We start from the raw sequence: 24,356 nt of genomic DNA on the forward strand, positions 1-24,356 counted from the left end.
TTATATCAGCTGATATTTACTGAGTGTGTGCTATGTATAACAAACACTGTATTAAGTGATCTGGCTTCGTTGGTCGTTTCATCTCCGTTTTACCAATGGGGCTTAAAGAAGTTAAAGAACACACTCAGAGTCTCACAACATGGGGGATTCAGCCTCCGACAGTCTGACTCCAGAGACCACGGGCCAAAAGCATGATTCATTGTGGTAGCCCCATCCCCTCTTTCCTCTTTCAGGGTGAAACCGGGGCCCATCTCAGCCTCAGTCAAGGACATGCCTTAGAATAGACGATTTCCTCCAGATCAGCATCCACAGACTCTTTCCTCCATACATTTCTTCAGCCTCATCCTAATCCACATGCATGCAAACACACACACAGTTATATAATTGACATTTATATTTCTCATAGAGACTGTGTCAATGGGACTTCCTGAACACCACGAACCCTATAAAGACATAAGACAGCAGAAGTAGTTAGGACTGTTCCTGTCGGCGCTGGCCTGGGTCCTCCGCCTGTTTAAGCCACAGGCTGTCAGACAGGAAAATCTCTCACTCCCTGGGGAGCTTGCCTGGGATGGAAACTGAATTTGTTTCTTGCAACAGCTTGTAATCTTTAAAAATTCCTACCTTCAGGCCTTGTCCTCTTGTACATTTCATCTGCTTGAGAAATCGTTATAACCTCCACTGACTTGTCTTTTTTCTCTTTGCAGCCAGCTGAAAGAATCGGACAAAGACAGGAGACTCTCTGTAGAGATTTGGGATTGGGATCTGACCAGCAGGAATGACTTCATGGGATCTTTATCATTTGGGATTTCTGAATTGCAGAAAGCTGGTGTTGATGGCTGGTAAGGAAGATTTTGCTTTAAAAGCTACAATACAGCTTGGTCCATCAAACATGGGATCAAGTATTTTTTCCTATTTGTCTTAAAAGTTAAATAGTAAAGCAGAGTCACAGAGTGATGACTGGTAGATTGGATCTGCCTCACAGATATGTTTTGTTTGGTCCTCATACTAAGAAATAGTAATAATAATTAGTTGCCAATATTTTAAAAATCAGGACATTTCCTATAAAAATCTGGACTTCTAGCTTGAAAAGCCAGAAATATCTGGCACACTAGGCCTAGCAGGCAACAATTGAGAACAGTTGCATAGTTAATGCTCTCTTTAGACAGGACATAGATTTTCTATTTGCCACAGTCCCCACCACTCCCTATTGCTTTACATCTGCTCCACTTTACACAATTATATAGCTCGACAGGCCCCATGGGTACTAAAGTGGCTCTCACATTTTACCTGAAAGATATGTGCAACCCACTGTCAGATTTCGACTCCTTACGAAGATGCCTCTTCATTGGGATCGCTTACCAAGCCTGGCCACAAAGGTGCTGGGGCTTGCTGTCATGATCACTTGCAGTGTCTCCTTCATTCAGGAGTTTTTGCTCTTTGCTCACTTCTTATGGCAAAAAATCCTTGCCCAATATTCCCAATGAAAAGGCAAGGTAAACCCCCTTGACAACTGTTGTTCCACGGTTGTCTGAGTAAAGGAGTCAGAATGGATAGTCCAACCTGGCACTATAACTTTGGGAGAAGTGGGGGCTAGGGGCTGCTCGCATCTCTTTCAGAGGAATCCTCTCATTTCTGAATGGTATCACTCTGGGCTTTTTCAGTTACAAGTGAAAGAAAATCAAAACCAAACTGCTTGAGCCAGAAAGAGGACGTATCATCAGAACCACACATCCCTTCCGTTGCTCATCCTACCCCTTCCTTGTCTCTCTTCCGTGTGTATCACAGGCTTTTATTCAGATATGTGTTGAGTGTTGACTCCATTCTAGTCTCTTGAGATACGTCAGGTATAAGACAGACATGCCCTCCTGGTGCTTAGCTTCTGGAAAGGGAAGACAAACCTTGAGGAAGAAATTACACAAATAAGTAATCAGTGACGACATGCTGAGAGATGTGCAGGAGGATGTAAGCTCAGCGTACAAAGAATAATAATATTAAGATGTGTTAAAGCACAATTCACAAATGGCTGAAAACATAATTCTTTTAAAATAGATAATGAGCATTTATCACAGTTTTCCTTAGCTCATGAATGAGGAAACCAGGAAGATGAACAGTTGACTCCAAGAGTTTGAGAAATTGATATTTGTATGTCAGTAGACAAAGGAACGTTGAAATAACTTTGCTAAGTTAGAGAGAAAACTGGCTGCTAAACAGGGCAGTAAAATCGCAGCCTTGGAGGTTAAAGCTTATCTCCCAGACTGGAGAACAAAATCTCACCTCGGTTTTCTCAACGTTAACATCTATCTTTGCAGAGTTGGGAGACCATCTGGGTTTTACTGGGTTGTGAATAATAAGTAATATTACTGCGAGGAAGGAGACAACTAATTTGAAAATGCTCCAGCGTGACGTTAGAAGGTCACACCATCAACTTTTTGCCTTTTTCCCAAGTTTTGGATAATTTTTCTTAACATACGGATGATTTGACTTTGCGTGCTCCAGCCATCACCACTCACAGAGCGCCTGTTCCTTCCTCTTTCACTTGAGCGTAAAGAGATTAAACAGAAAGAATACAGGGTCCCCAGGGGGCATAAATGAGACAGGAGAGAACATAATAATAACAATTATAATAACAATAGCTACCACTTAGTGACTCTTCCTAGATGCCAGGCACTGGCTCATCACTTTCCAGGTGTTTCGGAGTCACACACTGATACAGCGCTAACCCGATGTGCAGAAAAAATACAGCTTCCTTATTTTGTATAATGGACCTAGACTTCCTCGTGCAGTTTTGTGACCTCATGGTGGCCGAGGAGAAGGGGACTTTCACTAGGGTGCCTTCTGGGTTTCGCTGCTACAGTGTGGCTGATCATGCCTGGTCCCCGAACCAGTGCCCACCCAGGCAGGATGGGTCCCAGACCTGGGATGGGAGTCCCGGGTCCCGGCCTGTTGCCTCTGGTTGTGAGGTCCGTCCACTTAGTGCCTTCTTTGTCCCACCCCCAGGCCACTGCCAGGTCCCACCCCCTCAGCACTTCCGTGGCCCCTCATGTCTGAGTCTCCCGCGTGGAAAGCCAGAGTCCTCCATCTGTGCCCCCCGCCCCCAGCTGCTGCTGTGACGCTGTGGCCCTCCACGTAGGTCTCTGGCAGGCCTCCAATGCGGGGGGGGGCAAAGCCCCTCTGCTTTCATCCTGTGCTCCCCCTTCTCCCTCCTGTGGTTCTCCAGGCGCGAAAGGCCAGAGCTGTCTCCCTCAGGCGCCACATCCTGCCTCCTGCTCCAGCACCTGCCTTGTCTGCTCCCTGGAAACAGACAGCAGAGTGCAGGGAGGACAAAACAGCTTGATGTAAGGGATCGCCCATCAGGAGCAAGTCCAAAAGATGACCACATTTACGCCTACATCATCCTTTAATTCCCCCAGCAGTTCTGGGTGGAGCATTGTTCCCGGGATCAGAGTAGTTAAGCAATGTGTGAGGGACACACAGCTCATAAGTGACAGTGCTGGAGTTTGGGTCCAGGTCTCTTTGGTGCCACAGCCTAAGCACATACACATCCCATTCTGCCTCCTCATACAGGGGTTGGCAGAGACCTAGAGGGTAGACGGGTAGGTTTTGACCTTGACTCTTCTATCTGGATGGATGCTTTGTGACCTCAGGTGAATCACTTCACCTCCTGTACTATAGCCTTCTCAGGGGATATGATTCCATTCATCAGGGATAATTATAGCATCCCCATCCACCTCTTAGGATAGTTGTGAGGTTGATAAAATAATCGTTGGGAGGGAACTTTTGCAAAATAAAAGGCCTCTCCAGATTTTGCAGATAAAAGCCCTCTTCGGATTCAGGGTCAACGCATCTATAATAGTGTCTGAACTCTAGATGTACCAAATTCTAGGAATTGGATTTTTGTCCCAGGAATTCTTTTATGCCTATGTTAAAATGATCTTGGGTAATCACATCCCCTCTCTGAGACTCGGTTTCCCTCTCTGGAAGAGGATGAGCTCTCCCTGCTCTTTCGTTGTGCTGTAATTTAAGACCACGCGGCGGGAACGGCGGAAGCAGCTGTGAGAGCTCCCAGATGTGGGACGCCAGCCTCTGGCCCCTCATCTGTCGCTTTGCCACCAGCTCTGTGTCTGTTGTCAAATCCTCTTCTGTGTTTCTAATTTTATTTATTTCTGCTGTCTCCTTTCTTCCTCGCTTGTTTTCCAGAGGTTCATCTGTTTTATTGTTGTTTTTTTCCTTCAAAGAATTAGCTCTGGGATTCGTGTATCAGTTCTGGATTTCTGTTTTCTTCTTTTCTGTAGGTTTGTTTTTTGGTTGTCTTTGAATTTCAGTTGAACATTTTGCTCATTTACTTTTCTTCTTTTAACTTACTCTGCTCTTTAAAAATAATGAACAAGCATTTGAGGGAATAAATATTTCCTCCAAGTTTTGATATGTCATTTTCTAGCTTTTGTTGCTTACTCAGGGTCTATGGTTGTATTTTTAATTTCCTTTCTAACATGCTTTTATCGAGGCATGTTTTTTTTTACCTCTCGTATTAGCTTTTGGTTTACATTTTTATTATTAATGTTAAATGAGGGTGTTGGTGTTAGAGAATATGGCCTGTACACTTTACTTTCTTTCTTTTTCTTTCTTTTTTTCAATTTAACTTAGTATATGCTCACTGTTGCTAAATGTTCTGTGGACATTTCGATAAAAAGATTATATTTACTATTTGTAGGAGATACATTTTAATGTCTATTAAATTCCATCTTATTACATCCAGATCTTCTTTGCCTTCGTATTTTCTTTCTGTTTGCTTGATCTGACCTAAGTGTATAGTGCTTGTTAGGGTTCTCCCAGTAAAATATTTTTTTGAACATTTTTTTCGTTTCTAATTATTTTTGGCTTATATGTATGTGGCATCATTATTAGTCACATAACTCTTCAAGACAATTTAAGGAAAGACTTCTTTTTAAAAATGGCTTATTATATCAACATAAAATTCTGTTGGGGGCAGTTACTGTTTCTGCCATGATGTTGCCTTGTTGCTGGCCTGCATTCCTTCCTTCAGCGAATACACGTGGTGAATAGCTGTGTCCTGAGGAGGCTCTAGTCAGCATGACAGACAAGAATCCTTGGCCTCATGGAGTTTTCTTTTTATTTGGAGAACGAGAAACCAAACTTTTAAAATGAACAAAAAGAAACAGTGAAAAATAGCATGTTTGAGGCTGATACGTGCTTAGAGGAAAGTAAACAGATGAGGTTGGGGGATGGTGGATTCTGATTTATTAGAGTGCTCAGGAAAGGACTCAACGAAAAGGTGACTTATAGCAAAGACCTGAGGGGGTGAGGGAGGGAACCACACGGAGGTCTCAAGAGCAAAGGCCCCGAGGCAGGAGCGAGCCTGGCAAGTTGGAGGAGCAGTGAAGTGGCCTGTGTGGCTGGAGCCAGATCAGTGAAGCGGGGGTGATGGGGGTGAGGACAGGCAGAATGAGGCTGCGTGGCAGATCCCCTGGGGGCCTTGTAAGGACTTTGTTTTCTGCTCTGGGTGAGTGAAGGAGCCAAGGAGTGAGGAGATCTGGTCTACCTTTAACCTGTCCTCTTGGGTTGCAGAGTGATAGATATTTCTCACCTAGTGGATCCTTGCCCATTCTTCTGTCTAATCTTTCTAAGTCCTTTGATCTTGTATAACAAGTGGCATGTTGTTGGATTAAAAAAAAAAACAAACCGGAATCTGAAAGTCTTTTCTTCTTTTTGACAGGGAAATATTTTAACGTTTATGGTCTTAATTGCCACGTTTCTATCATGACGCTTTTCTTTCTAAAGTGTTTTTTCTTTCCTGTTTCATTTTTTTCTCCTTCTGAACAGGCAACTATTATCTTAAATAATTGTTATCTTAAAATTATGTTTATTTAAGCTTTTGTTGTTACTAATAATAAAATTTTGGTCTTATTACAAAAAAAAGTAACTAAAGTTTTGGAATCAGACTTCCTAGGTTAGAATTTCTGCTGTACCACTTCCTAGCTGTGTACCCTCGGGCAAGTTACTTTACCTCTGTGTGCCTCTTTTCATCATTTGAAGATAATCACTGGTAATTATGTCATAGGATTGTTGTGATATTAAATTAGTTAGTATAAGTGAAGGGCCCAGTGTCAGATGGTCAATGGTAAACATGCAGTAAATGTTAGTCATTATTATTAACTGAGTAGTTATTAGAAAAATATAAATAAGCAAACAGAAAATATCATCCAGAATCCCATTGCCCAGAGATAATCACTATCCACACTAGTCAGAGTTTTTTCTGTGTGTGTATGTGTGTGTGTATGTGAAACAAAGATGAAATCTTACTGTACATAGTGCTTGGCAGCCTGTAGTTTTCACCTAACAATGCATTATGAACTCTTTTCCCTGTCATTCAGTAATCTTGGGCGACATCACTTTTAATAGCTTCATATAGTCCATTCTATAGATCTGTGTCAACTTATACAGTCATATTCTTATTATAAGGTATGCATTGCTTACCTCTATAAATAATTGTACAATAAACATACTTGTAGCAAAAGTTTTATGCATAGCTTTAAGTATTTCCTAATAAATTCTTCAACCTGGAATTGGCTTTGGGAACATATGCATTGTTAACATATTTGACAAAACGTTCTGTAATTTTTTTCGATAGTTTTACATCTCACCAGTGCTATGTGAGACTTTTCATTTCACCCACACTTGTCAACATCTGGAAATTTCAAAGATATGCAAAGATTATACATATTTTGTTACTAATTTTACATATTTACATATTATACATACATAATATACATTATCATACATATTTTATTACGAATTATGTTGAACATTTTCATTTGTATATTGCCACAAAGATATGCAAAGATTATACATATTTTGTTACTAATTATACATATTTACATATTATACATACATAATATACATTATTATACATATTTTATTACGAAATATGTTGAACATTTTCATTTGTATATTGCCATTTGTTTGTATTTATAAATGACTAGGTCCTGTCTTTTATCTATCATTTTCCTGTTGATTTATAAGAACTTTTCATATAAAAAGGATATTAACATTTCTTTGCTGACTTGTATGTTACAGTATTCCCCCTTTTCATGTTGCATGTTAATTTTGGTAATATGCATTTTTCTTAGTGGTATATAAAGCATTCAATTCAACTCTAATCAATATAATAAATATCAAGCCAATTGACAGAAAAATTTCTCGTTTGTCTTCTAATTCACTAATTTTTTCGGAATTATTCATCCTCGTGCTCACCATCTCCAATGGATTTTTAAATTCAGTAATTTATTTTTGTTCGGAAAGTAGTCTTTCCTAATCTCAGATTGTTCCCTTCATAGATACATTAACCTCTTGAAGCTCGTTGAAAATATGAATTAGATATTTTCTAGCATTTTCTCTGTGTTGGCAATAGTTCTATTTCATGGGAGGTGCTTATCCGATTCCTCATTGTTTCTCTTTACTTGAATGAGTTTTTCATACTTCCTGTTATTTTTCTTTATCTGCCCATCCATATGGAAGGGTGAGCACAGAAATGATGAGTGTCCCTGTTCTGATCTTTCATATCCAGATAAAGGGAGAAAGGAGGCCTTTGTAGTTTTTGGAATTTCACTTTGTCAGCTCAGGGGTCCTGTTCCCTCTAGGTATTTGGGAGAGGGCTGCAGCTGGAGACAGCTGCACAATAGGCAGCCCTGCTGCCCCATGGAGGGGCATCTTCCCCATGTTGGTTTTGTGCACCTCAAAGTTGGAAGGGGTCCACGATCCTCTTTTCTCATTTGCTCAAGGGTCCTTATTTGGAGGCATGAGTGACAGTGTACTGGTCACAGCGAACGTAGCTGGGGCACCACGCTCTGCCTGATGCTCCGGGTGCCGACAGCCTGAGCGTGGATCAGAGCTGGTGACCCTCATCTAGTCCCTGATGGTCTGACCCAGGGTTGTTCATGGGGCTTCTGTTGGGGTTCCCACTGACTGATCACAGCTGATCAATCTCCCTTTACCTGTAGTTTCCAAAGTGTGGGACCCCAAACAGCTCAAGTAGTACATGGTTGGGGCCTAAATATTGAATTGTTCCCTGACAAAGCTATTCTTTCCTCGGTGCTCCTTCAAATCTTAAGATTACAAAGAGAAAGTCTCAGAGAGTGTATCCTTAACACTCTTTGACACTTGCTGCTTGCTGATCTCGCATTTTAACAAAGAGGGCAGGCATTAGTCTTAGAGCCCTTGGTAAGCAGCGCCATCTCCTTGGACTTGAGTGACATTGATTGCATATGTTTATTTGTTTACAGTTACTTTTTTTTGTAACAAATGATATTGACTTTCTGTACAAGGAAGAGATATAAAGTGTCCTTTTAAAGTGAATTTATTACAAAAAAGAGATGATTTAATGAAAGGCATTAAGTCAATAATAATATCCAGATTTAGCAAAATTTTATCCACAAAGGTGGATAAAATTTGCCAACGCTGCTCCATATTCTCACTATTATTTTAATTTGTGGAAATTCCTGGAAGTCCCTGCCTTGTGGACAGCACCCTTTTTGATTTCCAGCAAAGATACAGATGTTCTCTTATTTTTGTATTTCTTTTGGTAATTTTAATGGAAATTTGGAAGAAGAGCCTTGAATATAAATGTGGAGGCGTAGGGGCTTGAATTGTCATCTCTGCTTTGAATCACCTATACTCCTATTTTTAGAAGCTGCTTTGGAAGATTTGTGAATGGAGAAAAAAATTGTGATGAAAATTGTAAATTTGGGTTAGGAAGTCTCTCTGGGAGTGAGGAGTTTGCGGATCTTTTGTCCCTCTGCTGACTCAAATGCCTTTGAGATGTCTCTTTTCCTTCTTCGCTCTCATCTTATCCTCTGACTAGATGGAAACACCTTTGTGCCCAAGAAATAAACTGAAGCCATCATGTTTGTTCTAATAATTTTAATAACAGTAATGATGATGACGACGCCTTTCACTGAACACTTGCTAAATGCCACGCGGCATGCTTATGGTTATACATGCATCATCATGTCTCGGCTTCACAATCATCCTATGGAAAAGAGGCCTTTATTCCAATAATAGAAGAGAAAAATCGAGGCTCAGAGGGCCCAACCAACATATCCAGTTATCCAAGGCGGCAAGGGCAGAGGTGAGGTTTGGACCCAGGCGTAGTCTGACTCCAAGTCTTGTGTGCTTAACCACTAAGGAATACCATTTCTCAAGAAGTTGAATACGGAACCCTTTGGGAAGGCTTCTGCAGAGAAAAACAGCGTGGTGGGGTTAAGTCCGTCGTCATCTAGATGCATCTGAGTGCCAGGGGTGAGGCGGCAGCGTGCGTAAGGTGAAGGTGGTGGAAAGGCTGGGTGAGCGTGATGGGAGTACACGGACAGGGGGAGATCTCTGCGGCCTTCTTTCAGAATGAGGAGGCACTTGATGGACAAAAACGGGGTAGAAACATACAGTATTGAATGATATAACTAAGAAAAGTGTGTGTGGAGAGAGACAGACAGACAGAGAGGGAGAGAGAACGTAACATCCTATAAGCATAGAATATACCTTTTTTTCTCTTGTCCATGGAACAGTTACAAAAACATATAGTGTACCCAGCTGTACACACACACACACACACAAACACACCCCAAAACAAAAAACCCCAAACACATTTTTTGAAGTAGAGCTTTTTATAGGCCTCCTTCTCTTATCCTAATCAACAAAATCATATCAAGTAGAGTCATGGAATTTGTCCTGCCCCCTTGTCTCCCTGTAGGTTCAAGTTGCTGAGCCAGGAGGAGGGCGAGTACTTCAATGTGCCGGTGCCTCCGGAAGGAAGCGAGGGCAGTGAAGAGCTGCGGCAGAAATTTGAGGTGAGATGCCTTTCTTTCTGCGTCAGTGGGTACCGGTTGAGTCTGCCTCTGTGCTGGGTTTTCTGTTTATGGTGTGGTTTCTACCAAGGCCTTTCGTGACTCTGTGCCTTTGTAATGTTGTTCTATCTCCCAGGAAACTCCTATTTATCCTTCAACACCCCAACTCAGTGTTCCTTGCCTTGCAAAGTTGTTCTTGCCTCCCTGTCCTCATTCAGGTTTAGACCTTTCCTCAAAGGTGCTCCTTCATTGCCCAGGTCATTTTGATGGTGGCTTGGACTGGGATGGTAGTGGTGGTGAATGGAAGAGGTAGGGAGAGTAGCGGTGTATTTTGGAGGCTGAGTCAGCCAGGCTTGCTGAGGGATAGAATCTGGATTCGCATCTATCGGTGGGATGGTGCTGTACTGTTAACAAATGGAATTGATTGTGCTGGTGACTTCATGAAATGCCCATGGGTGTGTGTCTTCTGATGAATGAGAACCCTCAGCCCTGACCTTGGGCTGTAGTGCTGGCTCTGCTCTACCTCAGATGAGCCCCTTCCTTTCTGTGGGGCCAAATGAACCCCATTTTCATCTTTATGAAGGTATCCGGTGCGTAGGACACATCCTAGTTTTATAAAGAAAATATTTTAGGGAAGATGGGTTTGAGTACTTTCATTATATGTGTGTTGAATGATTTTAAAGTAGTTTCGTAAGGGAAAACACATCATTTTGTTCACGCAAACTCAATATTCTGAGTCTGATGGGAAATCACAGTTCTAGATAAGCAATGATGGCCTTCTAACTGAAAAAGTATATAAAATAGCTAAAATGAAATAGATTGCCATCATTGTTATTCATCAAATAATCACACAAGCGAATAAAAAAAATCAACCAGAGAAAGTTCTGTGAAAGAGTGGTCCATGGTGCTTTGGGACTACATAAGAGGGAAATGTAACCTTGTCTGAGAGGACAGGGAAGGAGTCATTGAGGAGACAACTGTGGAAGTTAAGCAAGTAAAGAGGGGAAAAGAGCATTCCATTCAGAGAGGTCAGCATGTGCAAAGGCCCTGTGGTGGGGAGTTCTTTAGCAACTATGTGAGACTGAAAGGCGGCCAGTGTGAGTAGAGCAGAAAGAGTCAAAGTTGAGTTCGAGGTCAGGCTGGGGAAATAAGTGAGGGTCAGAGTAGAAGGGCTGTGCTGGCCTTAGCAAGGATTTTGCCATTTATCCCAAGAGCCATGTTACTCTCACCCCTCAACTTGACAGAAATAGCACTTGAGTATTGACCCTTGTCTTGAGCCTGTGCCCTCCACAGAACCTGGACTGTGGTGACGGTTCCCACCCTGTGGGATATCCCTTCCTAGAAACAAATGGAATAAACATGTTGGCCCTGAGCTTATCAGTCATTCTCCAGTGAACTTGGTAACTGAGAGCCATTTCCGTAGTGCCTGCTCAAGCCCGAAGGAGTTGATAAAAGAACTTTCTCACCCAGTAGAGCTGAGAACTGGACACTGTTGATTAGGACAGGAAGGCAATCCTTCCAGAAAACGCTCTGCATCTCTTTCCCTCAACTTTCTGACGAAGTGGTGTCCCTTTGCTGCTGTGTTAAAAATGTACTATTATGGGTAAAAAAACAAGGCCAGTCTTTTCTTGTAAAATGAAGGCTCGGTTTTACAAAATGATTTCTTCTGTCCTAGGGCAGCTGGGGTGACATTTGAGAACACCAAGGAAAACATTGCCTATGTGAACAGAGCATTAGTCTGGGCCAGTCATTGGCTTGACATAAAGGACTGTTTTATCTGTGTGCAACAAAATGTGTCCCTTTATTCCTAGCAAGAGCCTGCAAACGCTTGTTTGTGCCTGAATTAGAATCGCTCCGTACCATAGTTGTTGATTAAAAAAATGTTTCCAACAGACTGAAAATTGTGCTCAGACACACAGAGAAATTTTAGTTGACCTTGAATGTGAGAAATGTAATCCCTGTGCAAGAACCAATTAGCACCCAGAATGACTCAGAAATTACTTTCAAGCCTCTTATCTGGAGAAATTCTGAGTGACGGTAAAATCGAGCTTCTGGAACTGGGGTAATAGAATTTCACGGAAGAGTGAGCTTGGTGCGGGTGGCGCACATGGTAGATTTCAGAATATCGGGGTGGGCTCTGTGTGGGGGCTTTCATCTGACCGTGGGCTTGCTCATGGGCGAGGGAAGAGAAGACTCCATTTCGGATGGTTCAGGATAGGTTTTCCAACAGTCTTAGAAGTTTTTAGTTTAATAAAATGCTTCCTATGTGCCATTTGTCATGTGCTTTAGAAATATTGACTCGTTTAACTCCATCTTCAGAGCAACCCTGAATGGTAGGTTCTATCATCATCCCCATTTTTCCTGTACTGATGAGGAAACTGAGGCCCAGAGAGGTTAAGCAACTTTCTAGCATCCCAAAGCTGGTCATGGTCCTGCTTTGAGTTTTCACAGAAGCAGACCATAAGGATCCAAATGCAAGTGGTTTCTCTGGGCGGTGACCCCAGAGCATCGTAGAATAGTGGGGAAGTGATGCGGGGACAGGAAGGGAGCCGGAAGAGTGCGTCTTCTCAAGGTCCCACTGTGGGCAGCTGGGGTTTAACCCAGAGGAGAACTCTGGGAGTTGAATGCACGCCGCAGGGTCTCCCAGCCAAGGAGCAGGAGCTGAAGTATTGCCCACCAGCTCCCCGTCCATCTCTGGCCAAGGGCTGCTTCTAGGGGAACTGACTTGCCAGTACTTTCCCCTTGCCCTGCCTGTGGGCTCTGCCTGCCCCAGCAGCCGGGAAGGGAGCCCACGGACAGCGTCACAGCTGTAGGCGGTCAGCAGCCCCAGGTGTGGCGAGGAGAGCGCCAGGGGGTCTCGGCGGGACACCGGGCGCATCTGTGCCGTGCAGCCCATTTTCTTTTCAGGTGGTTCGCGAGCCAGGCTGCTGCTGAGTGTGAATCCCAGCTCTGCCCCTTCCTTGCTGAGCGCTGTTGGCAAGTTACTTGTTCTCTCTGAGCTTTTGATTCCCTGTCTGTAAAATGGGGGAATCATCTACTTCTGGCCTCATGAGGTTCTGTGAGGATTGAATGAGATAATGCATTTAGCACAGCATCCAGCATGTCAGAGCATTCCAATGTCGGCTCATTGTTGTCATTAGTAGCTCCCCTGGGGATAAAGACAGCCTAGGACAGGGGTCGGCCCGGTGGTGTAGTGGTTAAGTGCACGCACTCTGCTGCTGGCGGCCCAGGTTCAGATCCTGGCCGCGCACCGACACACCACTTGTCAGGCCGTGCTGTGGTGGTGTCCCATATAAAGTAGAGGAAGATGGGCACGGATGTTAGCTCAGAGCCGGTCTTCCTCAGCAAAAGAGGAGGATTGGCATGGATGTTAGCTCAGGGCTGATCTTCCTCACAAGAGAAAAAAATGCCCAGGATGTGCTCTTTCTGGGCTTAGGAAGGGCTGCGTGGGGGTTGGCGAGCATCTACAGGGACTCCTAGCCTGCTGAGGTCTCTGCCCCACTGCTGGGCACAGGAGTGTCCGGAGGAGCTCCTTGTAGGGGTCAGGGTGGCAGAGGAGTCTGGTTTAAGCCTGGACAGGAGTGAATCATCTGAGCAGAGCCCTGGAGCCTGGCTGCTGGGGTGCCCTCACTCTCCCCAGCGCAGTCTGGGAAGAGGCAGGGCTCTCTGCTCAGAAGTCAGTCTGTTTGCTTTCTCTCTGAGCAGCGAGTTCTAGCGCTCTAAATTGCAGACATGAAAAGCAACCATTAGTATATTCCTGTGTCTGCAGGTGTACCCAGCCCAGCAAGATAAAGGATAATTTTCATCTGGGCCTCAGTTTCTGTTTGATGGAGGACCCGCTAAGGAATCACGAGACTTTCAGAGGGACACAGGACAGGGTTCTTGTCCTCCGAAGGCTCGCTGTGTCAGGGTCACAAACTCAAATGAGAACTGTGTCATGTCGGCGTTGGGAAAGGCTGTCCATTCAGAGGTGAGGGAGCTCAGGGAAAAGAAACCTCTAGGCACAGGGGACAGCAAGTGCAAAGGCCCAGGGGCAAGCATGCGTTTGGGACTTTCAGAGAACAGCAATGAGGCCAGTGTGGCAGCAGCAAGGAGAAAGGGCTGAACCCAGAGTGGGCGCAGAGGGCCTGGTCATCTGTGGCCTTTGGCTGGTTCTCTGTGAGAGACGGAAGGTGTGGGATGTTTGCAGGGACAAGCGTCGGGAGCCAACTGGCTTGCTCAGGATCACATAGCTTATCCATGCCAGAGTCTTTTAGCCTCACAGCTTTCTTGCTCCTAGAAGCGAATCCGGTAACAAAGTCCTGGTCGCTGCAGGTCTCACTGCTGGTGTCCTATTCTCCCCTCATTCCAAAGCCTTTGCTGCCATTCTGAGTCACCGTTCTGCTGCTCACAGCAACGAGCCCTTCCCCCACCGCATGAGGACAAACATGGGCCTTATTCGTCCATTTATCCAACAAAATATTTAGCCGGAAACGATCCTAGTTGTCAGGGAAATGGTAGAGAATGAGACATTTGGTGCCTTCGCAGAGTTTCCAGTCTACTGGGGGAACAAATGAACAGACAATTATCATCCGATATAAATGGGAAGTGAGGTGGATGAAGGGAGAAAATAGGGACACCTAATCCAGACAGAGGGGATCAAGGAAGGCTTCCCTGAGGAAGTGAAAACGTGAAGCAGGGGGTAACTAGATTGGCAAAGGGGAGAGAATAGCCATCCACACAGCAGCAACAGCATGTGCAAAGGCCCTGAGGTAGGAGGGGCCTGGCACATTTAAGGGCATGAAAAGAGAATGAAGCTGGGTTGCGGGGAAGAAGGGCACAAGAAGTGGTGAGATTGGAGAACCAGGTAGGGCCTGATCATACTGGGCCATATAGGCCAGTGGAAGCATCGAGGTCTTTATCCTAAAAATAATGGGTCATTACTGAAGCAGGTGGTGACTTGGTTGGATGTGAAGAAGTGGAAACTCACTCTGGTTGCATGTGAAGCCCAGGGTGGAGGGACCAAAGTGGGCTATCCAGGTGAGAAATGATGGCAGGGGATGTTGATGGAGATGGAAAGAAGTAGATGAATTCTAGAGACAGCTAGGAGGGAAAAAAATGACTGCTCCTGGTGCGGATGAGACATGAGGGATAAAGGAGAAATGGAGGTGCCGAGGACGGTCTCCAGGTTTCCGGCTTGCAGCGTGGATGCTGACCAGGCTTTTATTCACTGAGATGGGGGCGTGAGCCACAGGAACCACAGCTTGCACCATGTATGTGTGTCTTCCTCCAAGGGCATCTTCAAACCCTGATGATGTTTTCTGTGTGCTTCCCCCTCCAGAGGGCCAAGATCAGTCAGGGGACCAAGACCCCAGAAGAAAAGACGACCAACACCATATCCAAATTTGACAACAATGGGAACAGGGACCGGATGAAACTGACTGATTTTAACTTCCTGATGGTGCTGGGGAAAGGCAGCTTTGGCAAGGTATGGTATGGCTTGGTGGCTGCACCCACTCCAGAAGAACAGCTAACAAGGCAGGCACATTTGCTGTTCATATGGGGCTTACACTGGGGGAGGAAGTAATGTCAATAGGTCTACGCTACAGTTCGTAATGAATACCATGAAGGAAATGAACAGAGTGCTGTGCCACAAACAAATCAAGAGGGGACTCACTCAGACTGTCTGAGGAGATGACATATAAACTGAGACCTGAAGGATGAGAATGAACCAGCTGTGCATTCCAAGGGCTAGGAAAGAATGTTTCCAGCAGGGAGAGCAGCAAGTGCAAAGGTCCTGAGGTGAGGAAGGGCTTGGTGCATTCTAGGTACCACCAGAAGGTGTTGGGGCCAAAATGTCATGAGCAGGGGGAGGTAGTAGGATGTGAGGTTGCAGAGATGGGCGGGGGCCTGATCATGCAAAGCCTCATGAGCTATGATGAGGAGTTTGGATTTTATTCACAGTGCAATGGGGAGCCATTGAAAGTTTATAAGCAGAGAAGTGACATGATCAGATTTGCCTTTGGAAGAGATCACTCTCGCAGCCAAGAATGGAAACAGTTCCTTTTGAGCAGCAGCACAGTTGAAGGATGACCCTGGGACTCATAGAGTGATTCTGGATGCTTTTATAGATACCAGGAGACGCTGTTTTACTGAAGTTGAGATTGTGTTATAAGTATTCCTGACTTGTTTGGTGTTGCTTTGAGTCTTTTAATCCCTTTGTGTGCCACAAATCTGTCTAGTATCAATCTCATACCACAAACTCAGGGGCACAAAAAATATAAATTTCTTCCACCTCTCTGTACCTTAAGTCAAAAATCTGGGAGTTATCCTTGAGTTTTCCTCACCCTCCCCTTAGCCCAGCCATGTATATTCCGTTGGTGAATCCTGCCAGATTCTCCTCCAAAGTCTGTCATCAATTTACTGACTTCTCTGCATCTTCACTAGTGCGCCACTAATCTAAACCGTGTCTACCACCTGGACCACTGCAGAAACTCCTAACTGCTTTCGCCGCTTCCATTCTTGTTACCTATAATCGATATACTTTCCATTTAGCAGCCGTAGTCATTTTTAAAAACTTACATTGTCAATTCTCTCCCCTGCTTAAAACTGTCCAACGACTCCCCATCACAATTAGAATAAATTCTGTACTACGTCCTCGGCTTACATCGCTCTTGATAATCCGACCCTTGTTCTCTGCTTGGCGACTTCTTTTTCTTCTCTCTGTCATGCACTGTGCTCTGGCCACAGTGGTGTTTCTTGGGGTTTTTGAAACGTACAAAGTTCCTTCCTCTGTTTAAGCTTTTGTGATGCTGTTCCCTTTGGTCTTTGCAAGGCTGGCTCCTTCTTGTAATTCTCATCTCAATTTAGATGTCACCTCTTCTGAGAAGCCTTCCCTGACCACCCACTCAAAGAGCCACACATTCGTTCTCCGTTATATTTAACTCTTTCATAGCACCTGTCACCAGGTGATACTTTCCTTGTTTGTTTATTGGTTGGTCTTTCTTCTTCTTCTATCGAAGCCTCGCAAGAGCAGGGACCTTCTCTGTCGTGTGCACCACTGAACTTCCAGTGCGTGTGGAGTGACTTCCTTCAGGGCCTAGATTGAATGCATTATTTTTCTCTATCTAAGGGTCACAAGGTCATCTGCTGAGATGGAAGAAGGGATCTGAGGTGGTGGTCCAAAGTTTGAAGAGCCTCAGCATGGAGTGAGGATAGAGAGTAGGAACGCACACTAAGTTTGCTGAGCAGCTCCGAGGTCCAGAAAGTTAGAGAATGAGCAGTTGGTGATGGAAGTGGTCCACACCTCTGTGTGCTTTTTGCCAGGAACTCTGAGCAACCTGGATGTGGAGATGGAGAAGTCGATGGTGGATTTGAGCTAAGGGTGGGGATTAGCTGGACTAGCAAACCAGAAGATTTCAGTAATAAAGGAGTTAAGGATTCTGGGCAGAGGGACGCCCGCTGCAGATCCAGTGGAGTCCGCTTCTAGGGTGCTCAGTAAAAGTGTACTGAACAAATGAATAAAAATGGTATCTAGAGCGGGCCGGGAAGGAAATCAAAGCAGGAAGAGAGTCATAACCTGGGTGGGAAAGGAGTCCAGAGGCCTAGGCTCACAAGCAAATGGATAAGATCAAGAGATTTAAAATGCTAGGAAGGGGCCGGTCCCGTGGCTTAGCGGTTAAGTGCTCACGCTCCGCTGCTGGTGGCCCGGGTTCGGATCCCGGGCGCGCACTGATGCACCACTTCTCCGGCCATGCTGAGGCCGCGTCCCACATACAGCAACTGGAAGGATGTGCAACTATGACATACAACTATCTACTGGGGCTTTGGGGAAAATAAATAAATAAATAAAATGAAAAAAAAAAATAATAAAATGCTAGGAAGAATACAAGCATGTAGATTTCAAAGCTGGAGTGGTATCCGTGATGACAGTGAAGAAAGTGGCCTAAGTGAAGAAGAGGTTCTACTAAGCTGAGGCTGTCGGGGAATTTAAAACATTACATTATATTTCTAATAAGCATGTATTCCCATGGTTCGTAATTAAAATTATACCAAAAGGGTAAACATCGAGAAGTCTCGCTCCCACCCAAGTTCACATCTTTCTGTGCCCCCTCGCTGCTACTGCCCTCCGAATATAAACACTGTTAATTTAATTTGCATCTTTCCAGTTTCCCTATGCTAATTTGAAAAGTATAAATACGCGTTTTTATTCTTGTCCTTCTTACCTCAAAAGTTTTCATACTATACACATAGTTCTCTGCGCCTTTTTGATCACTTAGCAATATAGGTTAGAGAGTTTTTGAATGAGGAATGGAAGTTCTGGAGGGTCTTATGGAAAGGATTGGGGTTAGGGGGTGGGTGAAGAAATGGGTCACTGGGGAGCAGTGAGGGAATGAGAGCAAATAGATCATATGTTTCCATGGAAACTGTTATAATAATTGAGAGCTCTGTGCCAGACTGGGAATGTGGCATCAAATACATCACAGATGAAAATAACAGTATGTCATGAAAGCAAAATGGAATAACAGAAACCCCTGTGATCCTTTAAAGCATAGAGTCATCCTTTGCAACTCCAGTTTTGCTAACTATGGTTTTAATGTGGTTTTATATTCGAATGCCTACTTTTTAACTTTTTGCAACCTTGTTAGGTACATCGATCAAGCCCCTTAAACAGACGAACACAACAGAGTAGTCGCTCTCCCCCTTCCAGACAGAGATGGCAGAGATTGACCTTTGGGGTAGTCCGTTTACACCTCCCCTCCCCCAGGCCCACCGTACCAGGTCTGGCCCTGAAAAACATGCTCTTCAGCACGATAATAATTTATGGAGCGACTAGGGAGTGACAAGCAGTTCGCTAAGACCTGTGAACATGAAACAGGGAGAAAGCAAATGGGAAGGCCATTGAGTTCCAAACAAGTGAGCCTGTTTCAAACACTTTAAAAAGAAGAGCAGTTTGGAGAGTTTGCTTTCCCAAACAGGTGAGAGTGTTCACCTGGAGGGGTTGTCTTACCAGAGCAGGGGCTCTTGGCGTGTCTGGCTTCCTTGGAGATAGACGCCTTCTAGAACTTTCGTTACAGAACATTCGAATGTATTATTCATTTATTATTTAATGTCTATTTTATGGTTTTATCCTTCACTCTCTATTTTTTATGATTTCTTGAACCTTTGACTTCAGCTTTGCCAACCACCACACTTTTTAGGAATGTAACCTCTGTGGTTGTCGAGTGATGGCTGGAATTAAAATTGTGCCCCAGATATATAAACTGGGCAGATACGGACTGTCCAGATTCATTATACAAGTGGACGTCATAAATAAACACAGCAAGTACCTGAGGAAGTATAGACACAGCACAAATACAACTCTGTACATTATAAACTTGACTGCTCTAACCCTAAAGTGCTGCCATAATAAACATCCATTAAATCTTTAATTAATGCTGTTATTGCTTGCCTTCTGAGATTTCAGATGTGTTCGTGGTAATGATTTGTAGGATCCAGATCTTTAAAAAAAGTCATACTGGAAGTTTGAATGGGGGCTTTCTTATTCTTTTATACCTCTGACTCTTGCCTATGGAGGGCACTGTGCTAATGGGGGCGGGGGGAGGCAGGTATATGCCAGGGTGGACATAGATCTAAAATAAGAGTGCAAACCCAACAGCACAAGAGTTCAAACCCAACAGCACAAAAGTCTATGTAAGAGATCTATCATGGAAACTGATTGGTAATAGAAAAAAATGAAGATAGCCCAAGTGTTCCTCAATAGTGTGAAAGTTAAATATATAATGGTGTATCCATGATACATTCAAAAGAATGAGGTCTCTCTCTGTCTTCTCTCTCTCTCTCTCATCTCTATCTGTCTGTCTGTCATCATGGAAAGACGTCCATGACATAATACAAAGGAAAAATAGAAGCAAATCACAGAACATTATGATTGGTAATGGAAAATAAACTGAACATAGAATAATTCTCTTTATATAATGTACTCATGGTCCCTCCTCTCATTAAACTTTTCTTCCAGCAAGTTATTGTGAAAAATTTTAAAAACACAGAAAAGCTGAAAGAATTATACAGTGAACGTCCATAATACCAAAGACCTAGATTCTACAATTAGCAATTGACTGTATTTGCCTTATCACATATCTATCCATCTATCTGTCCCTCCATCAACCCATTTTTTAATGCATTTCAAAGCAAGTTTCAGACATTGGTATACTTTACCCCTAAACTCTTCAGCATGCATATCCTTTAACCAGAATTCAATGTTTGTTTTTGATAATTTTTAAGGTAGAATTTACATACAACAAAATGCACAAATATATTATTCTGAGTTTTGAAAAATGCATACTTTAAAATCCAATGAGAGTGTAGACATTAATCAGAAAATCACACTAACAGATGTAAAGTACAACTGTGATGTTTGCTGTAGGCTGTGAGAGCCTGTGGGAGTGGGATCGGCCCTCGTTGAAGGCAGTGAAGGCTTCCTGAGCAAGGGGCCCTTGAGCTGTATCTAAAGGATGAGTTAACTGTGCAAAGAGGGGAGGGAGTAAATGGAAATCTTGGAATGTCTCCTCTTCCTAACCCTACCCCCAAGCCAGGCTTGGTTGAGCTGTGTGGTAGCCAAGCACCTAAGCTCCTATATTAGTCAGAGTAGATTCAGCTGCTGCAACAAATAGACCCCCCAAATGTGTACTGGCTCAGACACAATAGCAGTTTAATTTTCATTCATGTAACAGTCCAAGATGGGTGCTCCTGGCCTCACCCACTCTCTGCAAACAGTGATGGAGGGACTCAGGTTCCTTCCATCTTATGTGGCTCCATTAATCCCTGCGGCCTTGTTTTTGTCTACATTCAGAGGGCAGAGGGGACAATGAGTACAGAGGAGGCACGAACTGCTTCTTAAAAGTCTTGGTTTGGAAGTGGCACCCGCTACCTCTGCCTGCACACTATTAGGGACAGTTTAGTCACATGGGCACGCCTCAGTGCAAGGGAGGCTGGGAGAACAATTTTGGTGGAAAGCTAGTGGTCTCAGCCACTCTCCCTACTTTTCAGCTCTGGCTGGAATTTTTCTTGGGGACACAAAATATCTTCTGACTCTTCCCTTTAGAATCCCCAATTTATCATGCCCCACAAACAAAGAACTTCAAGCTCCTCTTCTCGGTGACATTTCCTTGTGTTCAAATCATGGAGCATGCCAGGTGTTAGTGCTGTTTTTCCTGAAGCATAGCATAAGCCAAGAATAAATCAGGTAGGAAGAAGTCAGCAGCTTATGAAATTAAAAGGAAAAAGTGGAAGGTCTTTAGAAACCGAATGCCTAGGTATTACATTCAGCTCTTCAAAAAGTCTCATCCAGGTCTGTTGCTCTGTATGCATCTAAGATGCTCTAAAATCAAAAGCAAAGAGGTGAGAGACAATTCCGTTAAGCCTCCTCTTCTAGTGCTTGACTTTCTTAGAATAATGCCCAAGAGCTCGATGACATCACGTGCCTGAGTGTCACTAAGGAGGCCTTTGAGGGTTAGGCAGTGGCCCCTTCCACTAAGGCACCCCTAGAGTCTCAGCACTTGAGTGCCTCTCTCCAAGGTGCTGATGCTAGCTCCTTGCGCTCAAAATTCAGACTGTACAACAGGGTTGAGTATAGCCTTGGCCAAGTTTCCCAAATATTAGTTATTCATGCACCTGTTTATTTGTTGCCATGTGCATACTTCCTTTATACTATCTTAAATATTTTTCTTTAACTTGATTTAGCTGACCTCCTTTTCTTCTTCTCAGCATTGCCCTAAGCAATAATATATGTGAAATCACAGCCTTGATATACCAGCTATATATTTATTTTAACATGTTTTAGGAGAATTTATTAAAAAAAAAATCTTGTCCTTGTACTGATGATGGTACAAGTACTATATTTTGTGAAAAACTGTCTTAAGATCTTACACTCACATGACAATTTGGCATTTCAATTATCCTTGTATTTATAAGAATGTGAGGTCTTTTGCTACATTTCTTTTGTGTATCTGAAAGGTAGAGAAAGTCTGTGTTCTTCCCTGTCCCCCATATCCTTTCCTTTAGATGAGCATGCTCAACATTTCCTGTACCCTTAAGAGTCTTTCCTGTGATCTTGCACCTCCCTTCTCCGTCCTTTACTCACTGAATATATCCAGAGAATCATTTTGCTCTTTTGGGGTTTGCTGCCTCCACTTCCTCCCCACCCACCCATATCCTTTTGCACTATGACTTCTACCCCCAGCCACTTCTGAAACACCTATTTCCCAGGTTATCAGTGATCTACTAGCTCCTAACTGTCCAGATCTGAGCATGAGGCATGCTGGCTGCTGATGACAGTAGAGGGCAGGCCTGAGGGAAAGGAGTTGGGACTGAGATTGGAGCCCACACCCCATTGCAGGGAGAAGTCATCACTTTTATAATAACTGTCCACTGACAGGCACAACTAAGGATTTTTTCATTCAGGAACTATTTATGAAGCATCTGCTATGTGCCAGGCACTCTTCTAGGTACAGAGGAAATGTCCATGAACAAAATAGACAAAAATATCTGCTCTCATGTATATTCCAGCCGTGATGATGATGAGGATACCACCTAACATTCTGAGTCCTTACTACGTCCCAGGCTCTGTTGTAAACGCTTTATATGTATTGGCTCACACTTAGGCTATGATGTAGCTACTATTAGCACCATTTTACAGATGAGGACATGAGATGCAGAAACTTGAAATAACTTGCTAAAGTCACACAGCTAGTCAGTGGCATTTAACAGACCAAGTTTGGTTCTTGGGCTCTCGATTGCTTGATACTTAACATTTGCCTTCCTGGTCTCAACAATGGTCACCTCACTATATCACAAACATATTCTAGGAGATTCACTGTTCCCTCCCCTTATTTTCTCATTTCCCCCTCTCTTCTTTTTCCTTCTAAGTGTAAGCAGATTTTTCATGCCTTGTTTTTACTCTGTCATTAGACAAACTGCATGCCCATAGTGATGGAAGGCTCCAGATTTTCTGTTCTCCCTTTTCACTCTGTGCCTGTCAATCACCTATCCATGTGCAAACACGCATTGGAACTGTGAGCCATCAGCAAGGATTCCTGAGAGGGCTCATGAGAGTGGACTTCACTCTTCTAGACTCTGCCCTTCTTACCTCCTCTGCAGGCTTCAGCTCATGGGATCCTCCAAGTCTTGGAAGCATCTCAAGGGTGTGCATTAACTGCTCAGCTGGTTCCTTTTCAACCCTCAACCTCCATTTCTTCTAACCCTTACCCACTCTATCACCCTTCCCTACCCTCTTTAATTCCACTCATCCCATTCTCCTTGCCTCCAACTTTTAATGAGCTCATACTAACTGCCAGGGACAATGCTGTGGGTTTACACACATTTCGTCATATTAATTCTCGCCACAGCTCTGCAAGGTAGTAACTGATTTTAACCCTATTATATCTTTATGGGAATTATCAGTCAGAGAGATTGAGTGACCTCCCCAAGACCACACAGCTGGAAGGAGACAGGACCAGGTTTTGTGATTCCAGCTGACTCTTTCCATCTCTAACAGCACTCTTCTCTACTTTGGGGTCCACTCATCTCCACCAAAATGCATCTTTTCTTTTCTTTTTTGAAATAGCAGTTTCAAAACTGCTACAGAACTGTGTAATAACATTTATGAATTCCTCCTTCCACCAGGAAAAACAAAGTTAAAAATTATATCTTATGCCTGCATTGGTATAAGGACAAATATATTAATATTGTATGTTAAAGCATTTTCTTCAACCTAAAAGTTCACTTTTTTCTTGTGATTTTAAAAGAAATTAAAACTCTTTCATGAGCCCCTGAAAAGATGGTGGCCCCCAGCTCTGTGCCTAGTGTGCTTGGTGGAGTCTCCGTGGTTGCTAGGACCAGCACCCCAACAGCGCATCCCTCCGCATCTTCCAAACTTGTCCCCCTGAAAGCCACCGGGGTGCTTAACTAGCGTGCACTGTGGGTTTGGGCACAAGAGAACAATCCAGGGCTCCAAGCCCCAGACTACAGCGCATTGTGCTGGAACCCAGGGTAGCACTGAATTTACACGGGAAAAAAATTGCCTAAGGAGATTAAAAAGGCAGTTTAGTTCATACCAGTAACAAAGGCCTTTTCTCATCTTGGAGCTCCTGTTGTGGGAGTCTATCCTAATTTTAATCTCATTAGTGGTGTGGATTCACATGCACACATATATGTACATACATTAGACATGTTTATATAATCCTGCAGACAAAAGCACTTCCCTTTGCTTCACCCTGCTCTGCTATCTTCCTGCACCATATGGTGAATTCCTTTATCTTATGGTTCACAGATAGCTCAAAGTCTTTGCTACCTGTTCCCTTAATCCTCTTCCAGAGAACCTTTTGACATTTGCTGTCTGATCTTGGATTCCTGCCTTCTCTTTGGTTCTATCCCAATTATGGCACCTTCCTCCCAGCCCCCAGTCTTTCATATGCAATTCTGATTGCAGTGTATTTTTGCCAACTCATCTTCCCAAAT

At 43.7% G+C, this 24,356-nt stretch overlaps 1 protein-coding gene across 3 annotated transcripts in view; it reads left to right on the top strand.

Annotated features, from left to right (window-relative positions):
* The window catches only part of PRKCB (protein kinase C beta), a 308,559-nt gene that overhangs the window by 210,983 nt on the left and 73,220 nt on the right, over positions 1–24,356 (top strand). For all 3 annotated transcript variants that reach the window (XM_087417140.1, XM_087417139.1, XM_087417138.1), the window contains exons 7-9: positions 708–842; positions 9,767–9,863; positions 15,181–15,327. In XM_087417140.1, coding sequence (XP_087273266.1) covers positions 708–842; positions 9,767–9,863; positions 15,181–15,327 — 379 coding nt within the window. The remainder of the gene's footprint in view (positions 1–707; positions 843–9,766; positions 9,864–15,180; positions 15,328–24,356) is intronic.

This window comes from Ceratotherium simum, chromosome 26 (assembly GCF_057802395.1).
Source record: "Ceratotherium simum simum isolate JZ-2026a chromosome 26, ASM5780239v1, whole genome shotgun sequence".
NCBI lineage: Eukaryota > Metazoa > Chordata > Mammalia > Perissodactyla > Rhinocerotidae > Ceratotherium > Ceratotherium simum.